Raw genomic sequence first — 15181 nt, 5'->3', positions numbered from 1 at the left:
AAACTTCAATGAATATATTTGTAGTTTACCCTAGATTTGAGAATATAAAATTGAAATTTAAAAGAAATAGAAAATATGACAAATCTTTCATACTTTTATAATAAAATAATAATATATTTTTTGAAAAACAAATAGCGTTTTACCGACTTCTAAAATAGCCTAACACTATGTTTGGATTGAGTGATTTTGAGAGAAAAGAAAATAAATAGAAAGATATGTATTTCTGTTACTTATTTAGATAACTTAAGTGGAGAGAAACAGGAAGAAATTGAGAGAAATTGAGATAAACTCATTTCTCTTATAAGTTTATTTTCAATCTTTCCTAAAGTGAAGAGATTGGAAGAGAAAAGAAATCATTATTTTCATAATACCAATTTTGTTCCTATAAAAATAAAAGAAATAAAATGATTGAAAATATAAAAAAATTATTTTAATAATATAACATAAAATATTTTTTTTTTCTCTTAATAAAATCTAACCAAAAAAAAAAAAGAAATTACAACCATTTGTTTTCTTTATTCCTTCTGTATCCAAAAAAAAAAAAAAAATTACAACCATTTTATTTTTTTTATTTTCTTTTATAACCTAACTAATCCTATCCTTTCTTTTCTTTTCTTTTCTTTTTTCTTTTCTTTTCACCTCCCAGTGTAAATACGCTATAATTACCTCTTAGGTTAGGTTTAGGTTAGGTTAGGTTACGTTACTTGTGTCTGCTGTCTAGGTTTTCATTGTTGTATTGTCTCTCTCTGCGGGAAGGTATGGCTTCCGATCTCTGCATCCAATGGAACGATTCCAAATGGGAGATTAGAGATTCACCGGCGAAGAAGCAAAGGTGCGATGGTTACGCTTCCCCGCCACCTCCACCATCACCATCACCATCACCATCACCATCAGCGCTTTGTTCATCAGCAGAAGAAGAAAAAGAAGACCCTAGATCTAAAATCGTATTCTATAACTACGATGATGATTCAGATGTGGAAGATGATAGTGATGGAATGCATGAGTTTACTGATAAGGAATTCCAAGAGTACGATAGACAGTTAACCCAAAGTGATGTATGTATATCTTATCTAGCTTCTCTTAATACTTCCCTCTTTCATTTGTCTGTATTTTCTTCAAAATCCTATATATATATATGTTTTATATTATTGTTGTTGTAATGTAATAGAATTTGTGGGCTTACAATACATGTATACATATGCATATACATATACAGGGCTTTGATGTCATGTGCTTCCCACGCTCGTTTGGGTGTGGTGGAACATCGCCGGTTTTTAACCTCGATGAGATTGCCGACGATCTCAAAACTTTTGCGGAATTGGCGCTCAAGCAATACAATGACAAAGAGGTGTATTTCTTTATTCAATTAAAGTTTTTTTTCATTGTTTTGTTTGTTTGTTTGGTTTGAGAATTAGCCTTTGTTGTTCATAATATATGTTGGAAAATATGTGTGCAGCTTAAGAATCTGGAGTTTGTGAAGGTTGTGAAGGCAAACAGGGGTTTATTTGCTGGGTTTATGTATTATATTACCTTCGATGTTAAGGATGCTGATGCTGTTGATGGTGGTACTATGGAATTTCAGGCTTGTGTTTGGGATGGGATTGGCCATACTGACGTACTAATTAGTAGGCTGAAAATTAGCACTTAGTCAAGGTAAATTAACTACATAGTGTATGCTTAGTACCTATGTATTGATGCTTATCGGTGTGGCAGCTTTCTATGCCTTCTCTATTGGCATTTATTTTTTGATTTTATATGAAGTATTTTTTGTGTTCATATCAAGTTTTGTTTGCTTTAGTGGCATATTATTTCTATGCTTATTTGATGATGTTTAGTAAGTACTTATAGAAGACAGATAACAATTTGCAGCTTACAAGATTTTCATTTCTTGAAACATTCTTATATCTATACATTCTAATTACTGGTTTTGTTTTCATTTTTTTGAAAATGGGAAATGGGAAATTTATTTGGTATACTGTGTTCGTTTCCAAAAAAATTGAATTGATTTCAAAATTTCAAAAATTGTAATAAAAAAAAGGGTGTTTTCATTTGTCTTGAAAATGAGTTTTCATTCTCTCCTCTCCTATGAAGCACAGATACTTCAAAAAGGGAGACGTATACACTTTTCAAAAAATTCTACTTTCTTGTTTTCCGTGTTTTTTTTGTTTTTACTGAATTTTTGAATATTTTAAGCAATTTTTTTTTTTTTTTACTTTTTAGACATACCTAAAATAAATATACCTAAAAAGTAAAAAAATTGTGAAGAAAACCTTTTAAAAATTCACTAAATATTAAAAATACACAAAAAATACATAAAAAAAACGAGAATTCAGTACATTTTTTTGTATTATTATGTATTTATTAATTTTTTAAAATATTTTTTCACAAATTTTTTACTTTTAAGGTACATCTAAGTAAGGTGCATCTTAAAAAGTAAAAAAATGTTTAAAATGGTTAAAAATATATACTAAAAACTCATTTTTCAAAAAACTTAATTCAAAAAACTCAAACCAAACACACTGAATACTCCTTGGATACTCGCGGATACGTATCAGGTACTTCTTAATTAATTTTTTATTAATTTTGGAGTATTGGATACTCAATTTTGAAGTATCGGATACTTAATTTTGAAGTATCGGATACTCGAAGACACATTTTACTTCTAATGCTTTGTTTAGTTCTTTGATAAGAGAAATATAGTGAGAGTTAAAGTAATAGAATTTGTCAAATTGATGTATCCTTATTGTTTCTCTCACTTCTCTCTCTTTCACGTTTCTTTTCTCTGCGCTCGTTCATTTTTTAGTGTTGGCATGTAAAGATAATGGCCCTGTTTGGTAGGGCTTATTTCCAGCTTATTTCAGCTTTTAGCTTAATTTAAGCTATTTTGATGTGTTTGATTCAGTTTAACAATACATCTTATAAATTTTTGTAAGTCAAAAATTAACTTATTCTTTGAGTGGGGAAGGAGAAGCTTAATTTATAAGTCAAAAATCTGCTTATGTTCACAGCTATAAACTATAAGCTGTTAGGTTATAAGTTATAATCACTTTCCCACAGCTCTACCAAACGAGGCCAATGTTTAATTTGCATTTGCATTTGCTTTTAGTTTTGGATGTTTTATGATTGTTTGAAGACTTTTAGCTTAATATGAATCCCTCTCTTTAATTATTAATTTGCTTTAGGTTTCATATTCATGCATATTACATTTAAAATTATAAAAAATGGTTTTTTTTTTTTGTTTTACGAACGTATCTCCGCTGTATCCGTATCCTACTTTTTTAGATTTTGGCATATCAGCGTATCCATATTGTCGTATCATGTATCCGTATCCATATTCGTGCTTCCTAGCCTCTCTCTCTTGCCACCCCCATTATCCACCACTTCTAGGGACTGGCCATTCTCCCATTGAGACCCCCGGCCACTGTCCGTCTCCCCTTTTGACCTCTAGCCACCTTTCGGCAACCCCCTGTGATCTCTAACGGCACTTTTGCAACCACCTCTGGCCACCCTCCACCAGCGGCCTTCACCTTCAGTAACTCACCAAGCATGTGTCTTTGCTTTTGTTTTTATTTGTTTTCAAAGTATTTGTGCACACCTTTCTATGTTTTTTACAAAAAAATAAAAAAAAATGGTTCCTATTTTATGTTAATAGGAAACAGAAAATTGACAACATCATCAAATGATCTATTTGCCACCAGAATTAGTTCTCCATATGTATAGGTTTGGACTAAGCATTATTTGACTGTAGGATGATATAATATGACTTTAGGATCATAAAGGGTATGTTAATTTTAAATATGGTGGGATTTTTTATTTTTTTTTTTGAATTTTATTGATAAAGACAATGGCTTTACTTTTGTATCAGAAGCATTATTAATTTATTTATACTAATATTTAAAGGGAGAACAATATTTGGTGTTCCCCTCAATTTGAAGTTTTGTAGAATTTTATTTTCCCCAAATTATCCAAAAAAATCAGTATGTTAAACAATTCCATTTTTATCACATGACTATTTAAAAGTTTAAACTATGAAGCAATTATTAAAACTCCCCCTTATAGTTAGCGATTTATCACCCTTAACCAAGGTCGTGAATCTTGTATCGTGCCAGCCTATACTGTTCGAAATGTATTGTTACACTAGAAAAATGGTATAGAAGACCTTCGATCCAGTGCCGGTTAAGTTATTGGATTGTTTTCAGCTATCTTAGCAATTTTTAGCATAGTCCAGCTGTGCCATTTTGTACCAGTTCCGTTTGGGGCATACATGTTATATTCATAGTTCTTACAAAGAAGCCCTAAGAATTGAGAAGTGTTGGTGATGCCAGTAGCTATCCATCACCAACGACTGCGAATTTGTATTGTAAGGTCAAGCTGTAACATGCCCCACCATCTTTGTCAAAGGTTACATCGGTTTTTTATGTTTGTCTTCTCAATATACTTTAGACACATGTAGATAGATAGAGAATGAATGCCATTTAGGTTTGAAGCTGCTTTAACATCTTAGGAAGAACTTCAGGACCGGGAAAACTAGTGGGAAGTATCGAGACTTGTTTAATTTAAGTGTGTTGTACCGGTTAAAATGTGTTAAACAAAAGGTTTTATTTTGTTGCATGATCATCTCTTGCAGGTGTATGCATGCTCAACAATACAAAAGATTAAAAAAAAATTATGTAGTGTGTTTGGTTTGAGTTTTCTGAATTAAGTTTTTTGAAAACTGAGTTTTTTGGTTTTCGTGTTTTTTTTGTTTTTAGTGAATATTTTTAAATTTTTAAACATTTTTTTTACTTTTTTAGATGCACCTTACTTAGATGTATCTAAAAAGTAAAAAATTTGTTAAAAAATATTTTAAAAATTAATAAATACATAAAAATACAAAAAATGTACTGAATTCTCGTATTTTTTTTTTTTTGTATTTTTGGTATTTAGTGAATTTTTAAGAGGTTTTTTTCAATTTTTTTTTTACTTTTTAAGTATATTTATGTTAGGTATGTCTACAAATTAAAAAAAATTGCTCAAAATATTAAAAAAATTCAGTAAAAATAAAAAAATACGGAAAATAAGAAAGTAGAATTTTCTGAAAAGTGTTTTTGAAAAGTGGTAACCAAGCATAGTGAGAATTTCTAAAATAATGATTAGAATAAGAATGATTAGATGGTAAAAATGTTACATGTTCTTCAGCATACAAATTACATTGAAAAAAATGCCACATTTATAAATAAATAAATATGGTTTTTACATGATAAATTTTAGAAGTTATGGTGATAAATCCAAAAATGGTAATCAAGAAAACATAATGGTAGCGATATGCATGGTACCAATAGTAAAAACAATACTACAGTCTACAAGATTCATAGCCTTGGCCTCAATTGATGTCATTGCTATTTTTTGGAAAATTTTGTGAATTTGCCTCCATTAAATTTAAAACTTCCCCTTCTTCTTTGAGTATGCAGAGAGCCACCTTGCCATAGAAAGGTAGTTTCTTTATATACATACACAAATATTCTCAACATAGAGAACATATATTAGAGTGAGAGAAGAGAGAGACAATGGATAACACATAACGCTAACACAAACGGTAGTACATTGCTGGATTTGTCAGCTGTTTTGACTCACTGTTGCCATTTCATTGAATGATTGCATACAACATATTCAGTTAGCACTGAAAGGGTTTTGATCCCTGAACTTTGGAGGGAGCACGCCTCAAAGACTCAAGGCCTTGCCACCAAGCCAACCCGTTGGGGTTCACCGATTATGCCAATTGGTTGTGGTGCTAATGGAACTATGTTGTAATTGATCAATTCATTACATTTCTGTGATGGAAAATATGTGTGTAGAATATTAATTGAGCTCGAATATTGTCCACAATTCTAATTCCAAAAACCAAGGCTGACTGGGCTGGATCGATAACCAAAGGGAGATGGGACTTCAATCTATTAGCCAAGATCTTGAAGATACACTTTTAGAGGGTAGGATTAGGGACTATGAAGCATGTGTACGGGTATATGTATAATATGGGTATGTTTATATGATAAAAATTAAAAAAAGTAAGGTATGGGTACGTCTGGGTACGTTCGTAAAAAAATAGTTATTTTTAATTTGAATTAATGCAAAAATTAGTTAAATGGTGTAGTTTGTTAAGATCTACCCTACAATTCATCTTTAATGCCAAAAGCGAAGTCTAAACTGAAACTAAGTGCTACTATATTTATTAAATAATTTATAAGCTAATGTTTAATTTTAAAATCATGCTAAGCGTAAAAAAGTAAGTCCAATGAGACTAACTTTACCTTTGTATAGAAGAAAATACTATTCCAGCTTATGGCGTGGGAGTATACTTGGTGTCTAGGGTAAGCCAAAAATTAAGAAGAAAAAAATTTGCATACGTGTTTCGTATACCTTGTGCGTATGCAGAAATACAATGCAAAGTATCAGTACCCATTACCAGTACGACATGTTCGTCGAAGTATCCATGCTTCATAGAGTAGGGACCTCAAGAACCAAGCGGTGAGAGTAGAGTTCATTTCTTTGAAGAGAGCACCAGAATTAAGAAAAAGAAAAGAAAGATATAATAGAGGAAAGCAGATCCTTAAATTGACAGGCCAAGCTTTCTTGAAGAACATGGCATTTTATGGTCATCGAGGCCAGGAGCTTTCCCATCTTTGAGAAAACAAGGTTTCTCTAATCCCTTCAACAGTAACGTCCTTGTTTCGTTTCTGAGCATCATTTAATTGATCACTATAGCGCAAGTTCATGTCTTCTATGCATACCGTAGTACCACCTCCCTTATGGCCTAGCAAGTTCTGAAAATAAGTAATGATCATCTTAGCATTTCCTTGGCATCAGTAATAGACACTCAAGACTTTAGGGTTACTATCAAGACTTTTCTTGACTGCTTCCAATTGAGATCTTACTTCCTCCAGTCCACCTTTTTTGTGATGTCACTATAGTTAGATTGGCACAGCTTCTTCAACTCAACTTTGCATTTTCAACTTCTGGCAGACAGAACATGGGAGTGCCCTGAACATGATTTCTCCAAACCCTGGCAACAAGATTCAAGAATTCAGGGTGGTCAGCCCAACAATAAAAAAATTTGAAGGGCTTATTTTGCTTAATAGGGGCAGACAGCACTTTAACCAAGATAGGGCTGTGGTCAGATATTCCTGCAGTTAGGAATTCTGCCTCATTTCATGGTCCAAGCCTCATTGATGAGAGGTTTATCAATCTCTCGAAGCACCTGACCATTTGTCAGTCATTGCAGTCATGCATGTACCTGGTCCATTTAACAGAGCCCCACAGACCATGGCTGCTGGTTGAATAGCCCAGCCATAGCTTCAATGTCCAGTCTGTTTTGGGGAGCGTTATCACCATACATGGCAGAAACTTCGCAGTCCATTTTCTTCTGGCACTAACATGAATAGCCCGGTCATTTGTACTAATGCACATTACATTCAGCATATCTTGATTCCATAGGATCCATATCCTTTACAAAGTGGATCATTGTAATTGGACAACATTCCCCAGCTTCCATTCATAGATTCGAAGACCATATCCTTATTAACACTTCTGACTTTATTTCCCAAGAGCCCGAAATAAAGATACATTTTATTCCCTTGAATAATATGATCCTTGATTTCCTTCTAATGTATAGGGAAATTAAGGAAGCCCCCTTTCATTTTAAGCCTTCCCCACTTTTTATTTTTTATCTGGATTAGATGGGCTTGGGGTCCTGTTCTTAGCTTCCTCTATCTCCAGGTTGTCAAAAGTATTTGATGAACTCCATAGCTGTTTGAGTTGCCCCCCATAAAGGATGGTATCACCTGTATGGTACATATAGGTCGGTCTTGATCAACGCCTACCTCATGATAATGTTCCCCATTTAACGAATTGCCCATATCCTGGGTAATTTTTGTCCTTGCTCCGACGGTTGCTCTTTATTCTGGAAAATAGGTCACTTTGCCCACATTTTGGGCATTAAGATCATCATTGGCTGTGGGCACCCATTGGTACATTTTTATCCATTTCCATTGTCCAGGTCCAAATTGATGTTATTACCATTTTTTAAAAAAATTTTGTGAATTTACTTCCATTATTAAATTCAAAACATTTCTTTTCTTGAGATATGCGGAGAGCCACTTTACCATAGAAAGGTAGTTCATGTATATATACATACTAAAATATTCACAGCATAGAGAATTTAGTGAGAGTTTGTAGAAGCCTCACTTCTTCAGCTTTGGAAGAGAAAGACAATGGCTAACGCTAACACAAACAGCGGTACATTACTGGATTTTTCGGCTGTTTCGACCAATGTTACATGGACTCGCCGGTTTAGGGCAGAGTACCTGTGTTAACACGACATGGGTGCAGGTACGGGGTGCAGGTACGGGTGTGAGATATGTGTTGGATTCGACATGGTTTTCTCAAGCACGGCTGACATGAGAGGAGAAAGAAGGGTTGTTGAGAGAGAGAGAGAGAGAGAGAGAGAGAGAGAGAGAGGGCTGAAACTCACCTTGGCGAAGCAAGTCGAGTCACGAAGCAAGATCGAAGTGCGAACCCTAGTCGCGAACTAGACCGAATCAAAGGAGATCTAAAAACCAACATCTCAAAGTCGATTCCACCCTAGGGCTTCGATTCCCCTTTGGTCTCTCTCTCTCTCTCCTCTCTCTCTTCTATCTTCTTCTCCTCTCTCTCTTTTTTCTTCTTTGACCGTCTTCTGTTCCTTTCCGTTCTTTTTCTCTGCTTTCTATTTATAAATGATATTAATATAATAATATATAATAGTATTCATATTATATAATATTCCCTCAAAAAAATATTGTATATTATAATTTTTATGTCTAAAATAAAAATAATTTATTTTATCATATATAATATAATTTATTTTATGTCTAAAATAATTTTTATTTATTATTTATATTTTATTTGTTATTTTTTTAACAAAATTTGTTATTCTTTAACTTTTTTTTAATTCATCTTCATATAATAAATATATTTAAAAAAATAACAATTTAAGGTATCTCCGTACCCGTATCCAAATTTAGATCCATATCCACGTATCCTCAATTTTTAATTTTGAAGTGTCATATCCAAATTTAGATCCATATCCACGTATCCTCAATTTTTAATTTTGAAGTGTCATATCCAAATTTAGATCCATATCCACGTATCCCCAATTTTTAATTTTGAAGTGTCTAACCATTAGATACGCACCCGCACCTGAGTCCGTGTATCATAGGTTTCGACTCACTGTGGCCATTTTATTGAATGATTGCATACACCATATTCGGGTAATCTCTTCTAGTTCATGGCAAAGTGCTGGCCACTGATTATGCCTAGTGGTTGTGGTGCTAATGGACTTGTGTGATAATTGATTGTTTCAATATCAATACATTCTGTGACAGAAATATGTGTGTAGAATATGAATCGAGTTCAAATATTGACCGCAATTCTTTTTCCAGAACAATGTCTGATTGGGCTAGATCAATAACAGAAGGGAGGAGGAACATCAATCTATTAGGGAAGATACACTTATAGAGGGTGTGATTAGGGACCTTAGGAACCAAGTGATGAGAGTAGAGTTCACCTCTTTGAAGATAGCACCAGAACTGAGAAAAAGAAAAGAAAGATGTAATAGAAGAAATCACATCCTTATAAATGATAGGCAAAGCTTTCTTGAAGAACATGGAATTATAGCCATTGAGGTCAGGAGCTTTCCCATCTTTGACAGAGAATGAGCTAAGTGTGTGAATGGCTAATTCATGTGCTACTATAAGCACATTGTTTTTTTTGTTGACAAATAATTTATAGTTTTCTAGCACTAATGATACTTTTTTGTCTTTTTTCTTCGGCACATCCATATTATTTATGGTTTCAAATGGATCATTTTTATTTTTTTTGGGGATAAATATGGATCATTGTTTCATGTTAATGCAATGCCCTGCATTGCCTTTTTGATCTTATGCTTCAGATTCTTAACATGTATGCATTTTATTTACACAATGCAACTTCAAATTGTTTTTTGTCTTCCTTTTCGTTGGTTTCAACAATGCTGAGTTTAGTTGAAGCTTCTAATATTTTTCTTTTAATTTCATTTTTGGCAGGATACACAGATTATCATTAATTCTATACCTCCTTGGATATGCATCCGAATCACAAAATTGCAAATGATTACATCAACAGTTTTTTGAGATGTTAAGTGAACAGTCCCAGCCTCACAGGGCAATTATTTTTATTTTATCTATCCATAGTTGATCAAGCAAATAGGGATGTTTTATATTTCTACTAGTGTAGTATTTGAAGTTTTATTGTTCTTGACCGTGTGTCCCATATAGAAAGAAGAAAAGTAGATGACCACCGCATGTTGAACAATATCCTGAACTGATATTAGGAAACCAAAGGAAGAAAGTATTAAAAACAAAAATAAATAAGCTGAGTCATTATGTAATCAGAAGATAAAACTTTAGATCTGAGTAGCTTTAAGTGCAATTAGAAAGAGTTCATTATGAGTATTTTAATTTTCATTTTCAGTCTTTCTTGCATGCTTGTATGTATGTATGTGTCTATATATATTGTGGTGAAGAACTATTGTATACTATAACTTCAATGCAGAACATTTACACAATTTCTGGAGTGTAACTTGTTTTAATAACGTAATGTTTACTTCGTTCTTAAAAATCATTTCTTTGTATTACTTGTTAATAAGTATCTCTAGTTGGTGTTCCATTTATACCAACCAGGAATTCAAGTTTATTTGTGGTGTATGTATCTACTAATGTTATGCTACTGTTGGCTTTCCTTCCCATTCTTACTCTTATTGTTATAAGTTGAAGATAAAACCTTCCTCATTTATTTTTATTTGGAACAGATAGACCTGGGGTCTTGTTATTAGCTTCCTACATCTCCAGGTTGTCAAAAGTATTTGCTAGACTTCATAGTTGTTTGAATCGCCTGGTATCACCTGTATGGTATAGATAGGTTGGTCTTGATCAAAACCTACCTCATGATAATGTTCCCCATTTAACTAATTGGCCACATCCTAGGTTGAGTTTTGATGTTGCTCCAATGGTTGCTCTTTATTCTTGGAATTAGATCATCTTTGCCCACATTTTGGGCATTATGATCATCAATGGCTGTGGCCTCCCCTGTGGCTTCTGTACGTGCCTCCAGTTTACTTTTGGTTTCTTTCCCCAGTCATTCCTGAGTACAGCATAAACGAAAGACTGGTTGAGCACCCGTTGGTACACTTAAACCCCTTCAAAATTCTCAATCCTGTTGTCGAGGTGAAAGTTTTCCACCAGTTCGCTACCCACTTCAATCTCAACACAGATTTTGGTAAAAGTAATTCTCTTTTTTGATTCGGCTAGAATTTGCATAATGCTTGCAATGTGGCTTAACCCTTGCTCATTCCAATAGTAGAAGACGACGTTAAAGAATTTAGCCCAGCGAGGAAATTTTATTAGACTTTCCTTCCACAAGTCAAGTCTGTAGTCCCACCACTTTAGGACCATTAGCTTGCCTCCAAAATGCTATGGCTTCCCTTCCAAAACTGAATCAAAAGAAGAAGAATTTCATTAGACATAACATGAATCAGTCCACTCTACCCCCATAGTTTTTGGCAATAGAGTTAACAACAAAAAGATAACTTCTTATCAATAAAGTAACCACTCTTCCCCCATAGTTTTTCAGCAATAGAGTCAACAACAAAAGCATAACTTCTTATTAACAAAGTAACCCACTAGGCAACCATTCCATCCATCTACCTAGACACATGGCGGTGGAGTAACCTTATTTTCCCCATACTCCATGGATGCAAAATATTCTAGATTTATCTTAGCCACCCATCCTCTGACATGGTTTCAGACCTGAAAATGTTGAGATGGGTGCGTAAAAGTTGATACAACTTCAAATGAATAAATTCTGAAAGAGACAACACCAATTTGTATGCTAAATGTGAAAATTGTCTGAATTGTATAATGGGTTACCTATAGGGCCATAGTCTAAACAAACGACTGCACTATGTTGTACCATATGTTGAATAAAATCAAGACTAATAACTTGCAACTTGAGAGTAGGTTGAAGCAATAACTGAACACTAACACTGTGTTTGGATCATCGATTTAGGTTGGGATTTGGAAAGGAAAAAGAAAATGCGAGGGAAATGAATAAAAAATTTAACTTATATTTTATTCACATTTCCCTCACATTTTTGTTATCCTTTCCAAATTCTTACGCAAATTCATGATCCAAACACAACATAAGAGTTGAGGTTGCAAGTGCTCGCATATTTGTTTTGATCACATAGAAAACAAAACAGCCATAAAAGTGTTTTCTGTAATCAACATTGGTGAACAAGTGGTTGCTTTAGATGCTTGTATTGGAGTACTGATCGTATATTTTGGTTATTCATAGGTGTGGTTGAAGATTTCATGGAGGTAATATGCACATGGAGGCCCAGTGCGCCGTTGGAAGTGTGTTACTATGAACAAAATGAATCTAATATTAGAATCTTTGTGCATTTGGTGGATATTGACTAATATTCTTAACTGATATCTAAACTAATATTTATAGAACAATGTCATCGTGTGATCTGTTCTATTATTGAAATGAATGACATAACAACTAAAGCAGATTGCATGTCTAAGTTATATTTTACTTTAAACATGTAAAAGAACGTAATTTGAAAGCACCCTAGACGTTGGAGATGCCGGATATGCATGTTGTTGAATTGGAAAGTGTGCGAGGTGTCTAGAAATTGTTTTCATGTGATGGAAGGCTGGTGTCAAACTGATTGACGTCTATTTATTGTGTCTATGACTTGTTTGGTGTTTTGTTTCTCACATGAATTTAAAATGGGGTTTCTGCTTAATGACATTAACAAAATCATTGAATTCATCTGTGTATTTTGTTGATATAGTGCATTGATTGAGAATCAGACCCTAGGCTGAGTTGGTGGAAGTGTAACTATTAGGTGCATAGTGCTTTCCTGTCTTCAATAGTCAATAGCACCACCACCTAGGACTAGGCATAGGATTATTTGACCCGAGAAATTGCCCAAAAAGAATATTTAAAAAATGTGGAAAAGAAACTCGAAAATAAATTTTTAAAGGAAAAATCAAATCTGCAAACAGAGCGCACATTCGCAAATCTTATACGCATAAATTGCAATATGAACTGCGGGTGGTTGGGGTTTTAATTTTTTCCAAATTGCAAATATGCAGGCGGGTTTAAACAGCAAATTGAACCGTCGTGAACACTCCTACCACCAAGCAGTTTACTACACTTCCTGATCCCCATCTTGCTTTGCCTTGAGGGCCCAAGTTTACCTTTTGATCCATCAAGATGTCATCATGAAAAGGTTTTTAGTGTTTGGAGCATTTGGAGGCTCATGAGAGGAGTCCTATGACACCAGGTCCTAGAGGGATTCTGGTGAATCTGTTGGAATGGTGGAAACCATTCGGTAGAATTTGCTTTGTGTTTACATGCCTCGCATATCATCACATTCCACAGCCAATGTCTTGGTGGCCCATCATACAAACTAGGTGATTTTGCGAACCATGTCACTTACTAGTTGTAACCCTCCCCAAGTTACGAAAATAACTTTGTTCACTTATTGTTTTAGTGTGTGAACAATACATAAAATATGAGTGGCCCAAATATGTGGATTTCATACTCAAAATATGTAATGACGTCACCTAAAATGGTAGGCCTAATTATTCTATATCAATTAAAATGTGTGAACATAATGGGAATTACAAGTCACCATCTCTTCAGTTAGATACTTGGATAAATTTTGTTCGATCTCATACTCCACATGATGGTTGTTTCTATGTCAAATGATGTACAATCATTGGGTAAAACTAATTGAGACTCAGGCATATAGTATACTTTCCATTGTATGGGTAGAAAATGAAGAGGAATCATAATTGAGACTCAAGCATACAGTATACTGGGTAGAAAATGATGAGGAATCATCTTTGGTGATAGTGCCCCAAAATGTTGCAGCTCCTTCTGCAATATGGTTTTCTGCTCTTTGCTTGGCTTAGTAAACTCTTCACCGATCCGTGGAATAGAGTGCTAGTACACAACATGCATATGCCAACTGATCATTTCTTTGAAATTCAGTATTGGGTTAATTGACGGACGATGGGAAATAGTGGGATTATGAGAATGGAATCTATCTTTGAAAATATGGAATGGGAACATAGCGGTTATAAAATGGATCTTTCTAACCTTATCAGAGAGGGGGCCCTAGGAGCGGGCTTATATATAAAATAGGAGCGCAAAAGCAGGCCTGCACATAGTAGTGGGGAAGGTCATTTTAGTTGCAGAAAAGTTAGACAAGAGCTTCTAAACCATATACTTCTCGTGGGTTGCTACTCACTACATTGAATTGATACTCTTGCGTTTGACAATGATTGTTCCTTAATTAATTGTATTAGCTTGCACAAAATAATTAATAGGTGAATGTGAAATTGATTCTAAAAAACATCATTTGAACATGATTGCAAGACAAGATTTATTTAAAGTAAAAATAAATTTGCTATTGTTTTGTTTACTTGGGTCAAAACCAAATTGGATGCAATCCAGATTTGAACACGTTTTGAGAAAAATAATGTCTGTTACTATTCTATTGTAGCTTTTCCATGGAAGAAGTCTCTTGCATTTAAACAGTCACAATGGCCATTCGAAGAACCATGGATTCGTCTATAAATACAACCTTCCATTTCATTCATTTGGCATCAAAATCATCTCGGCTTCTCTTTTTTGCACTAAGTTCTTCTCTCAAAGAGAATACCGCACTACATTGGTTTGCCAAACTCGCAAATTGAAATGTTGCTTCTGCGAGATTCTTGATTGTTGTATCATAGGTGATAGATGTCTATTCAAACTCGTGAGGATTGCAATGAGAGGGAAATTTTGTCTTAAGCATATTGTATCAAACACAAAACTCGATCACCATCTGTTAGATTTTGAATTTCCATAATATTAATTTTTACTATTCACGGTTTTTGTGAGTATTTTTCTAATCATGTTGTTATATTTGATTTATGATATAAACTAACACATTGATACACATAAAATTATCAAACAATTTCTTAGCAATAATGTGATTATAGAAACCAAGCAATATTTCAAACATGCTCTTGTTTGGGTATGAGGCCAAGCTTGCTCTTGTTTTGCTTTG

General features: G+C 33.9%; 1 protein-coding gene across 2 annotated transcripts; it reads left to right on the top strand.

Moving 5' to 3' along the window:
- The first annotated feature begins 595 nt into the window (after window positions 1-595).
- On the top strand, window positions 596-12569 carry LOC114312778 (uncharacterized). Of its 2 annotated transcripts, none has more exons than XM_082893659.1 (4): window positions 596-1055; window positions 1217-1348; window positions 1457-1653; window positions 10098-10618. In XM_082893659.1, exons 1-3 carry the CDS (start codon window positions 759-761, stop codon window positions 1646-1648), a joined length of 621 nt encoding a protein of 206 aa, XP_082749785.1. In that variant the 5' UTR covers window positions 596-758; the 3' UTR covers window positions 1649-1653; window positions 10098-10618. The 2 variants fall into 2 exon arrangements, with proteins under 2 accessions (XP_082749785.1, XP_082749786.1); XM_082893660.1 differs by lacking the exon at window positions 10098-10618 and adding an exon at window positions 12406-12569 and having other exon boundaries at window positions 655-1055.
- Window positions 12570-15181: the final 2612 nt, after the last annotated feature.

Source organism: Camellia sinensis, chromosome 11 (genome assembly GCF_055761805.1).
Source record: "Camellia sinensis isolate YWXY chromosome 11, ASM5576180v1, whole genome shotgun sequence".
Lineage (NCBI taxonomy): Eukaryota > Viridiplantae > Streptophyta > Magnoliopsida > Ericales > Theaceae > Camellia > Camellia sinensis.
The sequence above is the reverse complement of the archived record's forward strand: the minus strand, read 5'-3'. Positions and strand labels throughout refer to the sequence as shown.